The sequence below is a fragment of the Terrapene carolina genome, unplaced genomic scaffold (genome assembly GCF_002925995.2).
Source record: "Terrapene carolina triunguis isolate 2854851 unplaced genomic scaffold, T_m_triunguis-2.0 Scaffold193, whole genome shotgun sequence".
NCBI classification, from domain to species: domain Eukaryota; kingdom Metazoa; phylum Chordata; order Testudines; family Emydidae; genus Terrapene; species Terrapene triunguis.
In genome coordinates, this window is record NW_020664544.1 from 914,903 (window position 1) to 937,982 (window position 23,080).

The 23,080-nt window shown below is 56.6% G+C and overlaps 2 protein-coding genes across 2 annotated transcripts; both read right to left on the minus strand.

Moving 5' to 3' along the window:
* Positions 1-732: 732 nt before the first annotated feature.
* On the minus strand, positions 733-10,608 carry VPS25 (vacuolar protein sorting 25 homolog). Its single transcript, XM_024193402.1, has 6 exons — positions 10,523-10,608; positions 8,823-8,968; positions 4,162-4,215; positions 3,635-3,723; positions 2,879-2,954; positions 733-2,280 (listed from the first exon to the last, which is right to left on the minus strand). Exons 1-6 carry the CDS (start codon positions 10,567-10,569, stop codon positions 2,165-2,167), a joined length of 528 nt encoding a protein of 175 aa, XP_024049170.1. The 5' UTR covers positions 10,570-10,608; the 3' UTR covers positions 733-2,164.
* A 3,525-nt stretch (positions 10,609-14,133) lies between these two features.
* RAMP2 (receptor activity modifying protein 2) lies at positions 14,134-22,342 on the minus strand. Its single transcript, XM_024193477.3, has 4 exons — positions 22,237-22,342; positions 19,235-19,357; positions 17,344-17,446; positions 14,134-15,533 (listed from the first exon to the last, which is right to left on the minus strand). The coding sequence occupies exons 1-4, from the start codon at positions 22,301-22,303 to the stop codon at positions 15,278-15,280; spliced, it is 549 nt and encodes a 182-aa protein (XP_024049245.1). The 5' UTR covers positions 22,304-22,342; the 3' UTR covers positions 14,134-15,277.
* Between the last annotated feature and the right edge of the window lie 738 nt (positions 22,343-23,080).

The following is a 23,080-nucleotide window of genomic DNA, read 5'->3' on the forward strand; positions in this document are numbered from 1 at the left end:
CAGACAGGACTGGAGACCGCATTAGCCCTGTGTAAACCGCCCGCCTTGGTGCAGAGGAATGAGGCCAGAGCTATTCCCTCTGAGCCTAGGTTGCAGGAGTCAGGCCTCCTGTTGTCAGTAGCTACCGGTGTGGTGCTCTGCTCTTGTTCGATGATGACAACAGTCGGCTGTGTGCGTGTCCCCTCTGTGCGGATCGCTGACACAGCAGACCCCGAGAGAACCCCCAAAGACCACAGACTTTAGTAAGGTACAAAGGAACCCGCACCAGGTTTATTGTTAAATGGAGCACAGTAATAGTTTCCCGTAGACTTTACAAGACATACTACGAATTTGTGCCCCCTGGCAATGGACCGGCTCAGTCAGTGGCGGGACTTTTCACTGCCCCCTAGGCCAGACAAAGATGCGCACTCCGGGACCTACTTTTATACAGTTACAGGACAGATTACTTATCCCTACTGACGTATTAGGGTGCTGCTCCTCCATTGATCATGTTGTTTTAAACAGATCTATCCATCATGCTGTCCTTTTGACCCTGTCTTTAAGATGCACTTGCCTGTTCCTTGTTATCTCTGTGGAGTGTTCTGATGCCATTTTGGCACAAGTTCCTCTTATTAGCACTTATGTGTGGATGCACCTGCTTCTAGCAGCCCTCTTCTTGCCAACTTATGTGAGTGGGGCCTGCCTCTGGCTCACAGCTCAGCTTTTGCTTAGCAATGCCTGGAAGTGCTTTGGTTCAGGCTTCAGGCCTCAGACTGGGCCTCTGACACAAGAGTTTATGTTTTAGGGCCTCATCTTACTACACCTCCTACCAGCAAAGCAGCACTCAGGGCAGCAGTAAGAGACGGCCCCAGAACTGAGGTGTCACACCAAAGCCCCCAAGTGCAGGTCGACACAGACGCACCTGTGAGAAGGACAGCATGTGAGCCGAGGGCGTGTGTACCACTGACTCCAAGTCACATGAGTTCCCATTACAATCCAGAAGGGTTTTCTCTCCACCAGCCCCACAAACTCAGGCCGGGCTCTAGCACCTTGTCAGCACTGAAAATTACCTGCTGTTGACAAGGGGTGTCAGCGAGGGCTGCAGCTGAACCAGTGCCGAATGCTGCTTAGACAAGGGCAGGGAAGGGCAAACTGTCCTGTGCTGCCCCAGAAAACACAGCTAAGACTTGTCCAGCAGAATTGAGCTGAGCTCTTGCTGTTTCACCCATCGTCACCAGGGCAGAGGGTCTGAATACCAAACTGTCCCCTTCCACTACCCATCACTGCTACAGAGCAGCCCTGTCACACCTGCTCCATCTCTCTAGCCACAGGCAGGAGTGCCCAGGTGACGCTGCACACCCTAGGACACAGGCTGGAAAGAGCCCAGACTGTCTGTGGGGCTGGCAGTTAGAAAAGGCATCTTTTCACTTACAAAGACAGACCACTGGATTTGGAATCAGCGAGAGAGACTCGCTGGGAACCCTTCCCCTCTCCCCAGTAGTCTGCCATCTTCACAGCCTTTTCAACGCAGAATTACAATGTAAGGCCACTAATCTGACAGAAAAGCAACCCTCAGTTTCATTACCAATGAAGCAAAAAAACCACCCAGTGCTGCTCTATAAATACACCTTCTTTTAATTATGCCAAATGAATTCCCAGGCACCTCCCCGGTTCCGTCTGCTTCACAGTGACGCCTCTCGTTCTTCTGCTGACATATTTTATAACTCAAAAGCTGTCACCGGTTCGGTGGTTCTGCTCGTCGCACTCTGTGACCGGAACGGGGCGAGAGATCTGCCCTTTGAAAGCCAAACTCAACTAACCAGCCTCCAGCTGAAGAGCCCTGTGATTGGCTTGCCAGCGCCTGCTCTTCAGCTGCTTGCACGGGAACTAGGGTCAATAACTGGAGTGGTTCCGCATCATTCCTGGAGCGGTTCCTCTTGAATCTACCTAGAGCAGCTTTAACCCCTCAGATAAACAGAATCAACAGGGAGTAGAGAACGACAGAAGATCTCTGAAGATTTCTAAGAAAAAGTCATGTCTTCGGAAGGCTTCACACCTTCTCCTTGCCCCAAGAAGGCCAGAATATGCAGCAGCTTCCAGTCACTGCTCGATTCCAGGCCTGAAGACTGAGCCTTTCAAGCTAGAAATACTTTAGCAGTCAGAGGAGATGGAAAGGGAGGGGTGCCTATTGAAAGAACTTGACGCCTCGGCCGTCGTCGAGTGTGATAATTTCAGCCCTGTGCTCTTGTTGTAAGGCTTGCAGGGCACGAAGCAACATGGATTCTTCCAAGCCATGGAACTCTAGGGAAGGATGAAACACCCTCAGTCAAGAGAAACCATAAGAATCACACCTCAAAACCAACACAACGCACAGCAGTCTGCGACTAATGATGGCAAACTAGGAGGTGCCTTACAGAGCACCTTTCACAGACCCCAAGAGCGTAACAATTAATCCAAGCCACCGCTGCCACCACGTCAGAAAGAGATAAGCTGGGTGCTGTTAAACAGAGAAGGAACAGATAATGCAGCTTTCAGCACAGACCTGAAAGCTGCAAGGGAGCCAGGCAGATCTCACAAGGAAGAAAACTCAACCCCCCTGGAGCCAGAGGAACAAGAGGACAGAGCTTTGGTATGGTGAAGGGAGAGAGGCTCGGTGACAGGCAGGGAAAACACGCTAATGATACGGAGATCTCAGGGTGGGTAGCGAATAAAGCTTACAGCCCCGCTTCTCAGTGGTGATCAATGTGAGCCCCAAAATACAGAGAGCGCATACAGCAACTACAAGCAACTGTAAAGAATTTCACCATTAAAATTGTCACCTGGCCATACAAATTATTCGTTCTTACAGTACTGTTGTGCTCTGGAAAGCAGCCCCAGAACACACAAGAAGTGATGTTACCTTCATTCTCTGTGTCATCTCCATTGGACAGCTCATAGAGTGTGAATACAGAGTTGGTCAGGCCGTTCTTAGACACCTGGAAAAACAAGAGCAATGTAGAGAATTTCACTTTTGTGTCTTACAAACAATTAAGATTCCCAGCACTGATCTCTGCTGGATCTTCATTTCAATGGAGTGGAACCCAGTCAGTATTTCCTGGCAAACAAACTAACTCCTCAGACAAGGAGATTTGACTGTGGAGAAAGCAGTCCAACCCCTGTCGCTGTCCCGCCATCCTTTATTCCTTCTCTCCAACTCTGACAACGACTTTTACAACGAGAACTCGTGTCATGGAGGGGAGTGCAACAGCAGCTTTGTGCTCACTACTGAACTCTCAACCACACTCATGGGGAGATGGGTGTGAACAGTGTATTCACTTGCCTATCACAGCTTTTTACACAATGTAAGGTGTGCACCACTGCGAGAGCCCTACACCTCCCTGCAGCAGAGGGAAATGGGACCCAAAAAGGTAAAGGCAGTGGGGAATCAGGGCACCAACATTTGGCAGTTGCATTTTTCACAAATCACAAGCCAGACCATTTGTCAGCGTCCATCCGCCTGTGGGACTGGCGGTTAGAAAGGGCTGGTTGCGGGTGAGATGTCAAATCAGCAATTTGGTTCAGGCCCTTTTGCAGCGAGTCTGAAATGAGAGCTGCCCCCCCCAATACACAGAAATGGACCATGGGCTGTACAGTATCAAAGCTTCTGTGGCCTCACCCACTGATAGATGAGCTTTCCCCATTCTTCTGGTCTCCGCCACATGATCAGGAAACTGGATTTGTTCTTGTCTAACCATTCTAGGTTCCCTGAAACGCAATGGAAAGGGTGTATTTATCACAGGGCCCCAAATCAAGAATGACACCTCATTACAGGTGGACGCTATGTCTGTATGTAGCTCCATCTCTACCTCATCCTGTCACTCACACCTGCTTCCTACCCACCCCCACATTCAAATCAAAAATCTCTCCTGCCTCTGGGCCCAACTCTCCCTCTCCCAGTGCAGCGGATTGCGATGCTGCATAAGGAAAGGGACAAGGAACTCTGAAAACAGAGACAACACTGAAAAACAACCGGAACTCAGGGAGAGTCCAATAGGAGTGGTACATCCGTGCCCAGACTGTTTTGGGACAGTCGCACAGGCCGACTCACAGCACTAGGAGGGAAATTAGACACAGGTCTTGCTGACACACCCAGCACAGGCAACATGAACAGTCACAGACAATTCGGCAGAGATTTTCACCCACCTTTTTTCCTGAGTTCTTCTAACACAACTTGTATGGATTCCATGGGGAGTTTCCCTGGTTCTGGGTTAAGGAAACATTCAGTGCGATTTAGCAGCACAGGCAAAGCTCAGAGGATGATGTTAGATGTGTGACCATCTCTAACACTGCTCACAGCAGAAACTGGCTGGGGGAAGGAACCGAACGCAAGGCATGCCCTGACACAGTCCTAAATAACGGAAATAAGCAAAGCTCTAAAATAATAAATCCATGTAACATTTCCAGGCACCTTTCATCACTGAGGATTCCATCGCGCCACACAAACCGCATACAAGCCAAAAACCACATTCCCATCAAAATGCAGCCACCTCTGGGGTGGATGGCAGCACATGACAAATACAGAACAGGCTGGATGAAAGTGGGGGAAGGGGGCAGGGCCAGCCTTAGGGGTGGGCAAAGGAGGACATCACCCAGGGCGCCGTGCTCAGCGGGGCACCCTGCACAGCACAGAGGTGCATTGCGTGGTATCTCTCACCTGACCTGCTGAGAGCCAGCTGGGTTTATGGAGGCAGCCAGGCAGGTGAGCGGCAGCATCTAGAGAGGGCGGACTGACAACCCGGGCTGCAGGGGGGCAGCTGGACCAGCCAAGTAACTGCTCTGGAACAGGGGAGCCCCTCCTCCCCTTTCCTGCTCCATTGCCATCTGCAGACTCTGCTGCTCCTGCCCCCCCGCCCCCCTTGTAGCCGTCTCTGGCCAAGCTGCTCGGAATCAAGAGCCTGCCTCCTGTCTGCTGCATAGAGCACTGATGTCGGGGTGTCTCCCCGCCCATGTACCCGGTCTCCAGTGAGCTGGGGAGGGGGGACAAGGGAACCCTGTCTGTGCTGCTGCCTCTGGGTCAGGAGTGGCTGCTGCTGTCTGAACAAGCGTTCAGGTTGGTGAGTGCTCTGCTTAAAGAGACAGCACACTGACACACACACACACACACACACTTCTATTATTATTGTTGTTACTTCTTGGTACTTCCCGTCAAAATGCACAATGCACATATATTCTCTGTCATTTTATTCTTTCAAAGTTCGTTAAAGATTACTGTGCTGTTATTTTAGTTTTTTGACTGGTCTGTGCATTTCATAATTTTCTTTTTCTTATGCTTAAATTTAATTCTTTGAGTAGCGAGTTCTAAAAGGCCTAACCTGTCCTGGCTGGAGTAATTATTATTTCTTTTATTAGCATATTGTGCTTTGTCATTCATTATTTACAGTGCTACAATCAAATAACAGTATCCTTCTAGAATGTAAATTTTGCTTTTACTCACCGTAGCAGTGCCAGTTTAAAAACAATTAGCTAAACACATAACTTCAGACACTGGGCAGATGAAAGTTGCTTATTTTCAAATTGTACTTTTAGTTATATCTGTAAAATAACTTAAAATTTGTACGAAAATAAATGTGGTTCCAAGTCTGATACTAATAGTCATGATGGAGTCAAATGTTAGTAAGTCACATACGTGACTGTGATCGGTAAATATAAATGTCAAAATAATTAGAAAAATAAATTCCCGTTCTTAATAAAATAGAAAAAAAATCCGCAATCACGTTTGTTAAAATTAAGTAAATATGTTTTTAGTGGAGTGAAAAACAATTGACTGAAACAGAGTAGATAATGGCAGTAACACAGAGTTTGTCTGTTAGAGAAAGTAAGCAAATTAATGGCAGATTTTATGTATTTTTTATTTCTCTCTACTAAAGATAGTGTACAAAGTATCAAACTTGTGTTTCTGATATCTGAAGCTCCAGAACTGATACCTCTAGGTTAGGGATTGGGAATATCTTGCTGTATTATCTCCTGATTGTTCTAAACTTAAAATATGGCTTTAATTGGTGTTTGTATATTTTTTTTCTTTCTTTATATAGGAATTAGATCGAAATTAGCTGACAGAAGCACTGTTATTATCTGGGGGGAAAAAACCCTAGAGTTTTAAGGTGCCTAAGTAGGCCCTGGAATCACGGTTAAAGTTGCCCCTCCCACCAAAATCTGTTGGTGAGCCAGGAGTGGCCAGAAGGCTGCAGGATGGCTGTGGGCTCCAGCAAGATGCAGCCCCTATGTGATAGCGCAAAGCCCACCTTGAGCCACAGGCTGAGTGCTAGGCGCCATGGGCCACAGCAGCAGTGCAGAAGTAAGGGTGGCAACACACCATACACCATGTCACCCTTACTTCTGCCTTACTGCTGACAGTGGCGTTGCCTTCAGAGCTGGGCACCCAGCCAGCAGCTGCTGCTCTCTGGCCACTCAGCTAGCGCTTACCTCTTTCAAAACAAATTAAGCACTGGGGAGAGGCTACGGGGCCCGGAGGTGAGAGCCCAGGAGTGATGGGGCACCCATGGGGGCCGGAGCAATGGGGGGGGGGCGCCCATGGGCGCCAGGGACTCCAAAATTCAAGTCCACCCAGGGTGCCATTTTCCCTAAAGCTGGCCCTGGAAGGGGGAATTTTGGCCAATGACACTTAGAAAAATCCCTCTTTTTACATGGAGTCCTTATGAAGTTTAATGTCCATGCAGACAGCAGCACAGAGACACGACTCCTCAAAGGAGGATTACAACGCAGAACTCTCTGCCCCTGATGATACAATGTTATTTACTGCCTAACACTGCAGGAATGAGCCTGCTGGTCTGGGGCCAAGGAGCAGAGCTGTTGACCTGGAAGAATGTGTATCTTGCAAACAGTTCTGCTCTGTAACTGCCAGAAGTAACTGAGAGTCCCTGCGCTGTATTCATGGAGTCCTGGACACAACAGCCATCTACTACTGTAGGGAACTGTGCCACTCAGCACACCCTGGTCCCAACCCAAACGGTTCTCCAGGATTCCCTCCAGTGGTTACCGATTGCTTTACAGAGACAGTAAAATCCACCTCAAATTATTGCTTTGGATTAGGGCTGTCAAGTGATTAAAAAAAATTAATTGTGATTAATCACGTGATTAAAAAAATTGTGATTAATCGCATTGTTAAACAGTAATAGAATGCCATTTATTTAAATATTTTGGATGTTTTCTACATTTTCAAATACATTGATTTCAATTACAACAGAATACAAAGTGTACAGTGCTCACTTTAGTCTATTTTATTTTGATTACAAAGTATTTGCACTGTAAAAAACCAAAAGAAATAGTATTTTTCAATTCACCTAATACAAGTACTGTAGTGCAATCTCTTTATCATGAAAGTTGGACTTACAAATGTAGAATTATGTACAAAAAAACTGCATTCAAAAATAAAACAGTGTAAAATTTTAGAGCCTGCAAGTCCACTCAGTCCTACTTCTTGTTCAGCCAATCGCTTAAACAACTTTGTTTACATTTGCAGGAGATAATGCTGCCCATTTCTTGTTTACAATGTCACCTGAAAGTGAGAACAGGCATTCTTGTGGCACTGTTGTAGCCGGCGTTGCAAAATATTTATGTGCCAGACGCACTAAAGATTCATATGTCCCTTCATGCTTCAACCACCATTCCAGGGGTCATGCATCCATGCTGATGACAGGTTCTGCTCGATAAGACTCCAAAGCAGTGTGGACTGACGCATGTTCATTTTCATTATCTGAGTCAGATGCCACCAGCAGAAGGCTCATTTTCTTTTTTGGTGGTTCAGGTTCTGTAGTTTCCACATCAGAGTGTTGCTCTTTTAAAACTTCTGAAAGCATTCTCCACATCTCGTCCCTCTCAGATTTTGGATGGCACTTCAGATCTTAAACCTCGGGTCGAGTGCTGTAGCTATCTTTAGAAATCTCACATCGGTACCTTCTTTGTGTTTTGTGAAATCTGCAGTGACAGTGTTCTTAAAATGAACAACATGTGCTGGGTCATCATCCGAGACTGCTATAACATGAAATATATGCAGAATGCGTGCAAAACAGAGCAGGGGACATATAATTCTCCCAAAGTAGTTCAATCACAAATTTAATTAATGCATTATTTTTTTTAAATGAGCATCATTAGCATGGAAGCATGTCCTCTGGAATGGTGGCTGACGCATGAAGGGGCATACGAATGTTTAGCATATCTGGCACGTAAATACCTTGCAATGCCGGCTACAAAAGTGCCATGCAAATGACTGTTCTCACTTTCAGATGACATTGTAAATAAGAAGAGGGCAGCATTATCTCCTGCAAATGTAAACAGACTTGTTTGTCTTAGCGATTGGCTGAACAAGAAGTAGGACTGAGTGGACTTGTAGGCTCTATAGTTTTACATTGCTTTGGTTTTGAGTGCAGTTATGTAACCAAAAAAAAAAAAATCTACATTTGTAAGTTTCACTTTCACAATAAAGAGATTGCACTACAGAACGTGTATGAGGTGAATTGAAAAAATACTATTTCTTCTGTTTATCATTTTTACAGTGCACATATTTGTAATAAAAAATTATATACACTTGGATTTCAATTACAACACAGAATACAATATATATGAATATGTAGAAAAACATCCAAAATATTTAATAAATTTCAATTGGTATTCTATTGTTTAACAGTGTGATTAAAAATGCGATTAATCCCAATTAATTTTTTTAATCGCAATTAATTTTTTTTGAGTGAATCGCGTGAGTTAACTGCGATTAATTGACAGCCCTAGTTTGGATTAAAGCCACCACAGCAACCTGGGCAACGAAACAGCATGGGAGTGAAGGATACGCTGTAGCTTCTTGTTGTTGAACAGTGGGCTTTCTTGGGCCTCCATGACCGTCATCGTGTACTGCTTGTTGAGGCGACAGTACGACAGCACCAAGGAGCACCAGGCTGTCATCTGCTTCTGCCGGGTGTCCACATTGGGCTGCAATCTAGAAACAAACACAGAGGTGCTTTTGATCAACATCTGGTTCCAGGCACAGCAGGATCTGGGCTTAAAGAGGTTTAAGGGGGTGACAAACGCAGTCAGACAAGCCACTCCTCCAGGCAAACCTCACCATAATGTCAGTGGAACCTGAAGCTTCAGCAAACAGCGGCTACATCAACAGATGAATCCCGAGGCAAACCTCCAGCAGTGCTCCTGACACCTGCCCCCACTCCAGATGCCACCTGGGTGGAATACCAGGACGGGACACCAAAGAGGGCACCATGCGCAGGGTTTGGATTCCACCTGACCTGCTGAGGGCCAGCTGGGCTGACAAAGGTGGCAGGCAGGCAGGCAGCTGCGCTGGAGAGGGGGCAGGACAGGGCAGGGGGGAGACACTGGAGCTGCAGGGGGCAGTTGGACAACCGGACAACCAGCCGTCCAAGCCAGGTGACTCCTCTGGAGCAGGGGTTCCCCCCCCTCCACGTATGCAGCCGCTGCTGTTCCTGTCCCCCACTTCCTCCCCAGAGCCACCCCTGGCCACTCCAGACTGGGAGCAGTGTCCTGTCTGCTAGGGGGTGTGCTGATGTCAGGGTGTTCCCCTCACCCATGCACCTGATTGCCACTGATCTGGAGTGACAGGACAGGGAGAATCTGTGTATGCTGCTGCCTATATGGGTCCTGAGGCTGCTTGTGTCTGAACACAAGCCTTAATAATAATAATAATTATAATAATTTATAGAGATATATATCCTAGAACTGGAAGGGACCCTGAAAGGTCATCGAGTCCCTCAAGGATTGAACTCACAACCCTGGGTTTAGCAGGCCAATGCTCAAACCACTGAGCTATCCCTCCCTCCTGAGCCTGAGTGCTTTCAGCGCAATCATATACTCAGGCACACACACATTCCCCTCAACACAATACACACTGTCACACACTCCCCACAACACACACAACACCAGGGCTTCCTGCATTCAGGTCACTTACCCACCTGGGCTGTGCTGAGACATCAGCAGCTGCTGCTCTCCTGCCCTCTCCGTATGCAGCCCAGGGGGTGCCCGGGGCAGAGGAGCAGCAGTGCCAGGTGGGTCAGTTTCCCCAGGGGATGCAGGAGGGGAATGCAGGGTTAGGGGCTCAGGAGAGGGGTGCAGGGGTAGGAGTGACAGGGGCACAGTGCAGGAGGGAGGGGAAGGGGTTGGGGGGACGGGAGGCCGGAGAGCCCCTGGGCACCAAAATGTAAGTTCGGCCCCGGGTCCATGTAGACGCCAGAGGGGCGCGAAGGGCCTCGGTGCCGGAGGCAGAGCGCGGGGCCCCGGCACGGGGGGCCTTGGGGTGACAGGAGGAAGGGGGCGCGGCGGGGGGGGCTGCCCGGAGCGGGGCTGGCAGGGGAGATTCAGGGAGACCCCGTCGGGGCGGGGGCGGTTTCGAGGGGGCAGGGGGCTCCTGTAGGGCAGGGGCGGTTCCGGGGGGGCGGTGGGGGCGGGGGCGGTTCCGAGGGGGGGGGGGGCGGTTCCGAGGGGGCTCGGCGGGCCCGGTCCGGCGGCCGGTCCGGGGACTCACGTGAAAAACGGGGGGAAGCGGTACTGCCAGGGCCACTCAAAGCTCATCTCCGCCACCCAGCGAACCCGGAACCGCCGCCTCACCGACTTCCGGTCCTCTGCACTGACTTCCGGTCCGCTTCATCGGTTTCCGTCCCGCTCTCAGCCTGGAAGGAAGGTTCCGGGCAGGGTCTGTTCCGCCCCGTCCGCCTGGGGAGGCCGCGGGGAGCGTGAGCTATGGCGGCAGGAGGTGGGTGGGACGGTCAGTACAAAGCTATATTGAGTTGTGGTGAACGCCCCAGCCTGGTAGCCAGGACGTCAGGGGTCTCTGCCATGCTCTGTGATCTTGGGCACGTCCCAGTGCCTCTCGCTGCCTCAGTTTCCCCGGCGGCACAGCGTGGACGGGACTGACTGCTCGGGGGCAGTGTGAGGATACACGAATGTTTGTGCAGAGCATTAAGATCCGCTCCTAAAGCTGCCCTGGAAAGGCCATAAAGCGGCTCGGCCTTGGGAGGCACTTGGACATGTGCCTCTGGCTTCAGAGCAGCCAGGGGACTCCAGAGCTGCAGGCAAGGAGAGGGGCCCTAGCTGTGTGCATGTGGGGTGACTGTGCCAAGCATCAGTCTCATAGCTTGGGAGAGGCAGCTGGATCCCGGCACGTGGGCCTTGGCCTGGCAGATCAATGAACCGACGAGTATCTTGGGGTTAGAAACCAGCGTGTGAATATCCTGGGAAGAGGGTTTCTCATCAGTTTTTTCTCTCGTCCTGGCCAGGTTGGAAATGCAGCTGCAGCAGCTCCCAGCCCCATCCCAGAGGCCTGTCTGCAGGGGCAGGGCTGGGGCCTATGTGCCCAGCTGCACAGCAATCCCATTCCTGGCAGACCGGTCTCTATTGGGTGTTTACTGTCTCTCTGAACTGCCCTATCCCATGTGACGGGACTGCTGCCATCGTGGGGAGGAGGAATGGCAGGGTCACGGGTGGGCACTTTTCAAACTGATCCCGCCAGTTCTGCCCACACCCATCCAGGTGCCCTTGAGCCCCTTGCCTGTTCGCTGTTCCTTCCCAGCCTTCTTCTCGTGAAGCCACGGCTGCTTCATTCCCTCTCACAGAGTCCCCTGGTGCTCTGCGGGAGGGGCACCCGCTGCTCTCAGCGACTGGCATTGGGAGGGATGGCCCCTCCAGGTGCTTGGAATGGGGCAAGTCCCCACGCTCTCTGCACCATCCCAGCGTGGCCTCATCCCTGACCGAGTGCCCCAAAGGCTGCTGCGCAGACCTAGGATTCCCCTGGGTGGCTGCAGAGTCACCCTGCTTCTTCCCCACAGCCTCCTGTGCCTCGCTGTCCCTGGCTCTCTTCCTGCCCCCACCAGGCCTCCAGATCACCCCTGGGGTGGGGAGTATAGCAGGGGCAGGAATCCAGGGAGCTGCTCTCCCCCGTAGCACTGGGGTGTACTGGTCACTAGGGGCAGCCTTGCCTTCCCAGCCGGAGCATGGCGCATTGGCAGACGGGGTGGGGGATGAGGTGACTGACCCTGCATGGCACTGTCTGAGGGCCGCGGCTGGGCTGGGGCACTGCAGCGAGGCGAACGGTGACTCTCCAAATGTTCCATCCAGGCTGCAGCTGTCTGGGAGCTGGAGCCTGTCCCCGTCCTCAGTGCAGTGGCCATGCGGGCAGTGCTCGGAGCCCGGGCTCCTTCTGGGTGGGGCAGTCCATGTGCCCGATGAGGAGGGCAGAGCAGCCAATACCTGGCCCGTTCTGCCCTGTCTGGGCCCCTGCACGCTGCCGTCACTGCAGGCCTGCACATCCCAGAGCGAGCTTCATGCACAAGGGTTGACAGCAGCAGCATTTACTCCCCTCATCACCTTGGCCCGGGGCTCTGGGAGGAGCCAGGTGCCAGCAGGGAGCCCTGCTCTCAGATCAGAACAGAGTGGGACATGGGTGACACAGGCTGGGCCCAGCCTGGAGAGCCTCCATCCCCTGTGGCAGACTGTGCCCTGACTGCTGGGCGGCAGAGCTGTTGAGGGCCCTCTGGAAATGCTCACTGGGTCCTTCCCCCCTCGTCTGCCCGAGGGCTCATTCTGAGGCCATGTTGGGCCCCTGCTGTCCGCTAAGCAGAGGCTCTCCCAGAGGGACACAGCGCAGGGTGTTCCTGGGAGCTGCAGAGACCTGGCCAGACCCCAGTGTCGCATCCCAGAGCACTTCTGTTCACTGCGAGGAGCGGCCGGTGGGCGAGAGGAGGAAGGAAGGAGCCAGCGGAGAGGGCCTGGGGGCTTTGTTCGCTGACTGTCTGGGCAGGAAAGGGAACTGCAGAGGCAGGCTCATCTCCCTCCTGCACACGTGCTGCTGCCTTGCTGGGCAGGAGGGAGGCCTGGTGCCCACCCAGAGCCCTCGGGAGCGACTCCTGGTCAAGGGTTGCCCAAGCCCAGACACTAGGGGAGAGTACTGGGAGCCTGGTGAGGCTGGGAGCATTAGGGAACAAAGTCAGGGAGTCACAGCCCATCCTACACACCAACCCCAGCAAGAACGAGCTACCGCCTGGCCCCACAAAGGGAGCGACGTGGGGTCCAACCCGGGGGGAGCTGACTGTGGGTGCACCCCACCTCACCGGGTGGATGCAGGCAGATAAGCGGCCCAGCTGGGGCAGGACCCCCGTGGGTGCTTCCCAGGCTCTGTGACGCTCCTGCCTGGAGCCACCACCCACACGTTTGAGGGCCTGTGGCAAACTGGGGCCAGGCTGCGCGCCGGAATGGGACTGACTCTCGGTCTGGATCTGAGAGCAATGCTGCTGCGGAGGGGCTCCCCTCCCCCTTGGCTCCGGGTGCCACCCAGACTGGCAGCAGCCCAGGCGGACAGGAGGGGCCCGCTAAGCCACACGTCCCATGCTCAGCATGGAGGAGGCATTGACATTTAAACCAGCAGCATTTTCAGGGCATAGGCCGGCCAGGGAGAGCAGCAGGGCTGGCAAGAGAGAAGAGGTCCGGTCTGGGCTACCGGCCACGGCTCCCCAGACTGGAGAGCCAGGTACAGTGCAGCTACCCGACAGGCTGGGTGCACGCGCGCGCACACACACACATACACACACACACTCTCTCTCTCTCTCTCTCCTGTCTTAGCAAACGAGATGTGCCCAGACGCAGGCGTGACCAAGTCCTGCACAAACACAGACCTGCCCACAAGTAACCTGCGCAGGCCGCAGCCGGCACCAATTCTCTCCCAGCCCTGCTTTCTGCACTGCTCCAAGGGAACCTGGCCCCACCCTGACCCCGGAGTCTGCCTGGCTCCAGCCCTGATGGGAGGGGAGCCAGCTCCCCTAGCATTTCCCCGGTGCTGCTTTGTTTGAGGGACCCAGGCCAAGGCAATCAGGGAGCCCCTGCACGACGAGGTCATTGGCAGCTCGCGGGGCAGGTCGCTGGACTCAGTGTCATTATCCAAGAGAGGGAATCGCGGGGCCCACATGTCACCCAGCAACGTGCCATGGGCCAAGAGGCCTGTAAGCCACCAGCTGGCCCCGGAGGAGCCTATGACCGGCCCCGAGTCCCTGCTCAGTGCCACAAATTGAAGGGGAGACAGAATCCAGTTCCAGCCAACTCCTGGTGGGACTGTAGCCCCGGGCACCAAGGGGGGCACTGCCCAGCTGGCAGGGGGGGAAGGACTGGGGTTTGTCTCTAACTCCCACGTGTCTGCAGCAGCCAAGGCAAGAAACCGAACGGCGAAAGGAAGCACCGGGGCTCGGGAAGGGAAGGTCTTTAATCTCCAGCTGGTTAACCAGGGAGCCTGTTTGCAAAGGGGATCAGAAAAAGACAGTAAAAGAGGCACGCAGCCTCTGGTGTCACATGGCGAGGGAGCCTGCCCCAGGCCTCAGAGCCCCATAAACAGGGCAGGGGAAACCCGCTGCCCTGGCACGACGTCCTGTCCCGAAACACAAGGCTTTCTCAGCAATGCAAGGCGAGGGGCCTCCTTCATGCACCCATGACGCCAGCCCTGGCACAGCAACCTCTGCTTGCTGGTGGGGCCTAGAAGGCAAAGCAACCATGTGAGGGGAGGGGGTTTCTCTGGAGGACGTGACCCCTCTCCGCATGGAACTGGAGCTGCTCTGTAAGTCAGTCCCCCTGGGCTTCCCCCGCCCGCTGCTCAGTGCAGATCAGGGACCGACACAGGAGGGCGAACTCTCCATGGCGCTGGGACTGCCGGGACTCAGCAGAGCCCGTTTCCTGGAGGGGGTTTGCACTTGTTAAGCTGCGGTGAGCTGCGAGTGGGACCCTGGCAGGGGGTTACGTAGGGGTGAGATCCAGAGCAGAATTGCCCACGGGGCTCTCTCCTCCTGCCGGCGTGGTCTAGAGGCCTGGGATTGGAAGCCCAGCGCTGTAACCTCATTTGAGCGGGCACAGCGTGGTACAAACCCTGGGCGTTCAGCCAGAGATGGAGGATGCTCCAGGGGCTCGGAGGGGGCCGCTCCGGGCTGGTTCTCCAAGCGTCTCCGAACTGTTGGGCCTGGCAGTAGGGCCTGCGCGATGGGGCCTCTGCCGGCTCCTGCTTGTGGCCAGGTTGGAAGCGGCGGGAGCGGAGCAGTGGTTCCAGTCCCAGCCGGAAGCGAGTGCTGCAGAGGTAGGGGTGGAGCACTCGGGCCTCCCAGCCTCTCCAGCGCTGGGGCTCAGCCAGCAGGCGAAGGCCCGGGGCTGGCTCCCGTGGGGCAAGGTCAGGTCAGGTCAGAGGTTCGAGCCAGGTCTGGTTCTCTAACACATTGGCGATGCCTCTGGCACCCCCGGAGCTCTGCTGCGCTCAGGACTGCATCTTGCCATCCTTGCTCCTCCACACCACCAGGGTGACGAGGAAAGGGATGAGGCAGATGGGGGTGACAATGAGGACCAGCAGCACGTCCTCGGGTGGGTCGAGGAAGACAGGGTGCTCCTGGGTGCAGTTCAGGAAGTAAATGTGGTGGCTCTGGACGATGCACTCCTCGGCAATGCTGTTGGGGTAACCGTAATTCTGTTTTTCTGCGAAGGTCTCCAGGCAGTGGCGGAGGTCGCTGTATGGCCTGGGGGGGAGAGGGGACAAGCTGGGGAGTTTCCTACAGGACTGAGGCGTTATCCGATGCTGCAAACTGGCTGTGGACCAGCAAGAACCGCAGCTGAGGATCCGGGTTGGCTCACTGTGCCAGGACGGTCCCTTTCCGCAGGGCTGGCTGCTTTGCCCTGCCCCCCAGCATACAATCGCCTCGTTCCCAACTCCCCGCTACCCTGCACCTCACACAGCCACGGGCACCAGGCAACGTGGGCACGACGCTGCTGCGTGCTCCGGCAGCTCTTTGAAGCCGCTTTGCACGGGTGGAAATGGGGAACGCAGGGAACTGAGCCCATCAGTTGTCATGTGTGAGACTCCCTGACTGGCCTGTTGGGTCGTACTGCCAGGGGCTGGCTGGGCAGGGTGGGTGGATAATAATACTAGAGCCTGGCTCCTCTCACCCACTGAGCTGCATAAAGGAGGCAGCCTCATTAGCCCCCTTGTACAGATGGGGAAACCGAGGCACGGGAAGGGCCATGGCTTGCCCAAGATCATGCAGCAGAGCTGGGAATTAACCCAGGACCCGAGTCCCGGTGTGGTTCCTTGCCCACTAGAACCACACCCCACCCCAGCCCTGCCCACAGGGCACGCACAAAGCCAGGCACACGCCTTCAATCTGTGCCGTGGGAGCGCGTGGGGGGCTGGAGAGGAGCTGGGGGGCAGCAGGGGGCAGGGAACACGCAAGTGCCGCATGTTTCAGCCACGCCCGGCTCTCCACAGGCCATGCTGACGCCAGACCTGCGCCGAGCAAAGCAGCAGGTGGGTTGGGTTCCTCAGCGGGCCGGGCCGAGGGCCAGCAGGTTACAGTTGACAGCTCTGGGCTCCGCCGGGGCTGGGCTTGTTGGGAGGCAGACACAGCCGAAGTGCTGCCCGCCTTGGGAACTAGCTACAAGGACACCCACCCTGTGTTTCAGCTTTGCCTGCCAGGTGGAGTCCCCCTCCCTCTCCTCTTCCTTGTCCCCATCCCAATGTCCCCTCCCCGTCTCCCTCCCATCCTGACCCTCTCCATCCCCATCCCGACCCCCCTTTCCTCGCCCCCTCCCTCTCCTCTTCCTCGTCCCCATCCCAACTTCCCCTCCCCGTCCCCTGCCATCCCGACCCCCCCTTCCTCGCCCCCTCCCCGTGGTGCTCGGTGCTCCACACGGCTCTGGAAATCAGTGTCCATTAACACACCCGAGTGCTCGGCAAACTCACAGGTCCAAGCGGCCAGCGGGTCACAGGTGCCAGGCAGGAGGCAGGGCACCTGGCCCCAGCCTGGGGAAAGAGGCTCCAGCACCTTGGACCCTCGGGCTGCTCGGGTGGGGCTGCTGGGGATTTCAGGCTTTTCAAACCAGATGGGCCTATTCCCCAAACACCTCATGCCCCTTTGGCACGTCCCGGTGGCCACACGGCTGGAGACTAACAGTTCCGCTCGGTTAGCGCCGGCGCATCGGAAATTGGGAACAAAACCAGCCTTTTCCTTTCATTCAATGTTCCCTGCAGAAAACAATCCCCAGCCCCTGCCGGGTGTCGGGCACAGTGGGGCCCGGTACAGCCAGTGGGACGCACACCCCTGCCACCCCACATGGCATCACCCAGAGGCAGCTGCCCTCTGCTGGGTTCCCAGCCTCCCGGGTCTGAGAGCCCTGTGTGCTTTGCCCCCCGCGCCTCTGCTGGGCTGCTCGGGGCTCTCTGCAGCTCACAGGCTGGTGCATGGTGGAAAGGGCTTTGCTGGGAACCAACAAGCAAACGCCACCCTGCGGCTTCATGCCCGGGGCTGGCCAATGCCCCGGCCCCGGCGGTACCTGCTGATGACTCTCCATTCACACAGCTGCACCCTGGTCACGTTCATCATCCAGTGACTGAAATTGGCCCAGCACATGAAGGCTTTCAGACTGTACAGCTCATCTGGAAAGAAGAAAACCAGAGCTCTTGGCAGCTGGCTTGGGCCTGGGAGCCCAGTGCTACCCGCTGGGCAGAGCGCCCACCTCTTGGGACAGGCAGCGACCGGGACAAATCTGGCAAGGCTGGTCTCTGACTGATTCAAGCAGCTCCCCCCTTCCCAGCTACCCCTCCCCATTGCTCGCACACCAACTCCCAGCAGGGGTGGCTCTAGGGACCCCCTCTGTGATGCTGGCAGGCCAGGTGCCAGCTCATGCCAAGGTCCCCATGTCTCAACTGACCACTGACAAATACACAGCGGGGCTCCCCTGGGGGTTCGTGGGGTTCGATCAGGCAGTAGAGCTATAAGAATGGGGGTTTGCGTTTATTGGATGCTCGTGAGCGGCTCTCGGCACCGATCTCACGTACGTCTGTAAGGGAATAGCTGAGCCGCCATGTGGAGAGCCTCTCTGACCGTGTAAATCCCCAGCCAGGAGAGAGACTTTCACTAGTGCCACGTGCTGATCTGTAGCACGGGGGTTACATTCTGCTCGGCAGGGCAGGTCCAGCGACACGAGACGCACTATTGTGGGATGTTAAAGAGGACAGAAGACTTTGTGGCTCTGCTCTTGACCCCCATGGAGATGAGTCGTGCAAGTGGATTCCTCCCATCAGCTGAGTTTGCAGCTCAGAGCACAGGGGAAGAGGGGAATAAAAACCCCTGACAAGAAGGAACTGGGTCTCCATGCTGCTTGGACTCTGGGGGCAAATTTTCTAGGCAGAAGCACGGGCTTCCCCAGCTGCTTAGCCTGGATTAGTCCTAAAGAACATACAGAGCTTGCTTATTATAGAAGCGTCTAGTACCCTTTGAAACATAAGCTTGTGCATGTGTGTTTACCTGCTTTAACCTTGTGAATAACTCTCGTGTTTCCTTTTTCCTAGTTATAAGAACTACTTCATGTAGTTTCTTATCGGATTGGCTACAAGCGTTGTCTTTGGTGTGAGATCTGAGGTGGTAAGTGAACTGAATATTGCTGTGATTTTTGGTGCAAGGGACCATCTCTCCCACAGGCAGGTGCCCCTGGGTGGCCAGACAAGGGGTACCCCAGGGGACTGTCTGTGACTCCCCGTTAAGGTTGTTATGGTGCCGGAGGAGCTCACACTGGATAATAGGCTGGTGAGATCTAAGCATGGAGCTCAGCCAATCCGGCGCGGGGCCCTGAGGCTGGTGCTCATGCTCCGGAGTCGCTGCAGGCAGCTTGAGGCTCTCCATCAGACAGGGCTGAGAGTGGGCCCTGGCGCAGGGCGGTGCAGTATGGACCTTGCCCAGTGGCAAAGCCCCAGCCTGAGGGACTGGCTGGATGGCACCAGGCGGTGGGCTGGGGAGGGGGCCTGCGAGGGCTGGAGGGATTCAGCAGCACTTATGTGCCCAGGGACCCTGGCATTCTCAGGGCATGTTACTGTGCCCATCCCCGCTGTCTCCAGGTGTCACGTGCAAGTCCCTGGTCCCGCCCTTGTAGTGTCTCCTCCTTGAGAGCTCTCAGGCCTGCAGGGCACGGGGTGGGGCAGGACACATAAGCCATTGAATCGACACGGGTCAGTGGTTCCCAGCCCCTCACCAGCGCTGACGGAGCCAGGAGACGCCCGGGGCGATGGCCCAGCTGCGCCGCCCGTTTGTTGACAAAGGGAGACGGGTGCCGGGCGGAGACTTGCTAGCCAGCGCCAGGGGAGGAATCCCTGGGGTCCCGGCTTGGTCCCAGCATGGCGAGCTCCGTCTCACTGCCCCGCCCGTGGCCGGGCGCTCCTGACACTTACCTGCAGTCAGGTTGAGGAGCAGGTTCTCAGGCTCAATCACTGTCCAGTTCTGGCGCTCAGCCAGAGACTCGTTGGCTCCCGGCGTGGCAGTGCCTGTGGGATGGAGCCCGCTCCCGAGAGCCGCTGCAGGAGGGGGGAACCTCAGTGAGACACAGCCCATGGGTTTGCTGCTGCCCGGCCAGGTGCCCTGCCCCGAACTGGCTGCTCGTGGGGGGCAGTGACATCCCTGGGCTGGTCCCTGGGTCCCTTTAACCAGGAATCAGGACGGGGCGCGAGGGGTTTTCGATTCTAGAGGAGACACCAGAGAAGGGGCAGCGCTGGGGTGATCCGTGTGGGCTAGAAGCAGGTCTGAGCCCGACACACCCCGGCTCCCACCCCTCCCACCTCTGGCGGCTCCATCGCTCAGCCCAACGCCCCCCGGGACCCCCCAGGGCTTCCTGGCTCGGTGCATCTCACTAGGAGCCAGCCAGGGTGGCAAGGCCACAGGGCTAGGAGGAACAGCCCTGTCAGTGCGCTGGCCTGAGCACCCGCCACACGCCCACAGCCCAGCCAGGCAGCTGCAGCAGGGGTGGGCGTGGGAGCAGAAAGGGGAAGCGAAGGGGGTGCGGGCTGGAGCCACCGGCAGGGCGGAGAAGCTCCAGCCCCATACGGCGCCTCCCACCAGCGCCTCTCCTCTTTGCACATGGGTTAGCCCAGCTCCCCAGGCGGGGATCACCCCACCCCACTGCAGAGGGCTCAGGGGCCCTGCCCTGCTCTCTGCCCTGGCTGCCAGCTCCCCACGCACTGCCCCATCAGTGCCTCCCCTGGGACCCCTGGGGCCAGCGGGGAGCTGGTCTCAGTGGCCTGTGCAGTCCGTGGCTTCTCCGTGGAGGTTGCCCATGGTGCCAGCTGCCATGGCGTGGGGTGGGGTGTGGGCAGTGGGGCGGGGGCTGGTGGCCCTGCAGTTCCAGCTTGGGTGATGTATAGATGCCCCCAGTGACCAGTTTGGTAGCGGCTTCCATAGGGCTGGCTGTGGCTGGGGGTCTCCGAGTCCCTGCGGCGTTGGGGGGCTCCACTGAGGGTGCTAAGGGCCTGGGGCCCCGAACAAGAGACTTCACTCCATAGGCCGACCTGCTCGGCTTCCCCTTTGGCCCCCCTCAATTTCCCAGCTGCTCCCCCTCCCCCCAACCCTTCCTGACTGGGACAGGGACTATGGGGCTGAGTCCGTGTCCTTGGGCAGGGCAGTAAATACCTCGACTCAGAGGGGCTCTGTGAGCCTGTGGCACCCAGTGCTGATGACTCCCGGACCGTCTGGGGCCAGGCTGGGAGTGTGGTGACCCCCGGGGAGAACCTGGAGTCACCCCAGCTCGTCCCCAGGGCAAGACGAGAGTCTGGCCAGGGGTTCACAGACTGCAAGAGGAGGGGCTCTGGGCTGTGGCATGGCAGGGCTGGGGACTGGTCGAGGGCTCAGTGGGGCTGGAGGTTGGTCTGGGATTTGCTGGAGCTGGTCCATGGCTCAGTGGGGCTGGTCCATGGGGCTGGACTGGGGCTCAGCAGAGCTAAGGGTCTGAGCTGGGGCTCAGTGTGTCTGGGGGCTGGTCTGTGGGACTGGGGGCTGGTCTGGGGCTCAGTGGGGCTGGGGGGCTGGTCCATGGGACAATGGGGCTGGCCTGGGGTTCAGTGGGGCTGGTCCATGGGGCTGAGGGGCTGGTCCGGGGCTCAGTGGGGCTGGGGGCTAGTCTGAGGCTCAGTGGGGCTGGTCCATGGGACAATGGGACTGGGGCATGGTCCGTGGGACAATGGGGCTGGGGGGCTGGTCCATGGGGCTGAGGGGCTGGTCCGGGGCGCAGTGGGGCTGGGGGCTAGTCTGGGGCTCAGTGGGGCTGGTCCATGGGACAGTGGGACTGGGGGCTGGTCCGTGGGACAATGGGGCTTGGGGGCTGGTCCATGGGGCTGGTCCGGGGCTCAGTGGGGCTGGTCCATGGGACAATGGGGCTGGGGGGCTGGTCCAGGGCTCAGCAGGGCTGGGGACTGGTCTGTGGGGCTGGGACTGGCCCCTTGCTGTCTCTCCATCTGTTCCTGCAGTTGCAGGATCTCACAGCAAGCGGCTCTTGCTCCCGTCAGCATGTTGGTGTAGGAGCAAATCCAGCCCAGCGACAGCGCTGGGCAGCCGGCTGGCGAGGGGCCCTGTCGCACTTGTCTCCATCACCTCTCGGGCCAGGCCACGGGCAGCCGTTTCATGCAGCCCCTTTGGCTCGTCCGTCATGGGGCCTTTCCCGCTTTGACTGGGAATCTCTGCCAGTCTGAGCTTCGTTAAGGTCCGTGTGTGTTTGTGCCACTAATTAGCAGGGAAGAACCAAAGGCCTTGAGCCAAGAGAACCGTCCGGTGGTGACGCGCCGCCGCCATGTGCCAGTGCAGCACTGACCAGACCCAGGGGCGCGGAATAGCGAGGGGCATCCCAGCCGTTCCCAGGGAGCTGCATCTCCTCGCAGACACGCGCCTGCCCCTCCAAGAGCAGGGTCCCGGGCACAGTCACGTGCATTATAACAGCGCTGCACAAAACCCAGCTACCAATCCCCCAGCTCCTCCTGGACCCCAACCTCCATCACACCCCCAGGGACACTGAGGCACAGAAAGGGCAGGGACCTGCCCGAGGATGCAGAGGCAGCCTGGGCGCCCAGCACGGCAGGGAGGGGTCCCTAAGGCCTCATCCTCCGCACAGGCTGCAGAGCCCCCCCTTTCACACAGTCCAGGGCGGAGGGGTCACTCTGAGCCCAATAGCCACTTCCTGCCCCGGGACCTCGTGTGCATTAGGGAGCTAGACCTTGGGGGCTGGGTTAGTGCTAGCTATGGGCCCCTTTGGACCCCCCCCCACAGCACACAGAGCACCCTGGGGCTCCAGAGGGGTCTGGCTTGCAGAAGTTGGAGCCAAGTCTTGCTTTGCCAAGTGGCCCAAAGCTGCAGCCTCCCCACCCCCAAACTCCTGGAGCTGGAGCAAACCCAGCCTGCCTGCGGCACTTACCCCAGAGCAGCAGCAGCAGGAGCCCGAGGCAGAGCCTGCCAGAGCCGGTCTGTCTGCAAAGTGCCATCCTGCAAAGCCTGCCTGCTAATGGCCAGGACAGCTATTTCAACGGAAATAACAGGAAGCAACTCCTTTCCTCTGACAGGGCTGGTAGTGACTACAGGAGACGTGTGAAAAATGAGATTACTCAGTGCTGCCTTAAACCAGACCTCCCCGTGGGACGCCCGTCAGAACAGTCCGCCTGCCGGACCCGGCTCTGCTAGGTGCGTGCTCCGCCAGCTGGGCATGGCTCCTCGGGGGCACCGAGCCTTCGCCAGCCCCGGACAGCTCCCCGCGTCACCCCTCGCAGCTGGGGCCGGTGGGAGAGGCTCTGCTCCCTCCACCGCCCAGCAGCGTTTACGAGGCCCGCTGTTTGTTTACTTGTATATTTCCCTTTAATCCCGTCTGGGCTGGGTTGTGAAATCCATTGGCTCCAAGGAGCGAACACAGAACGTGCACTAGCCCAGGACGGGCACTGCCATTAGCGAGCTGTGGGGCCGCGGGCACGGCCTGGCTAATGTGCCCAGCCCTTCCAAACACCACCTGCCCACGCCCCATCAGCCTGGGGAAGAGCCAGTCCCCCCACCGCCCTGCGGAAAGGGGCGAGATGGGGCAGCACTAGGACACCTGCCCGGGGTGCCAGGAGGCCTCACAGCACCACCGGGGCCTCCAAGGGAAGTTACCAAAATGGGGGTGGGGTGCTAACAGCTGCTTAGTGAAGACAAATGTGCTGTGTCGGTGCCCCTCAATCCCGACCTGCAGCCCCCCCTGCTATCCCAGCCCTGGGCTCCCCACAGCTCTGCCA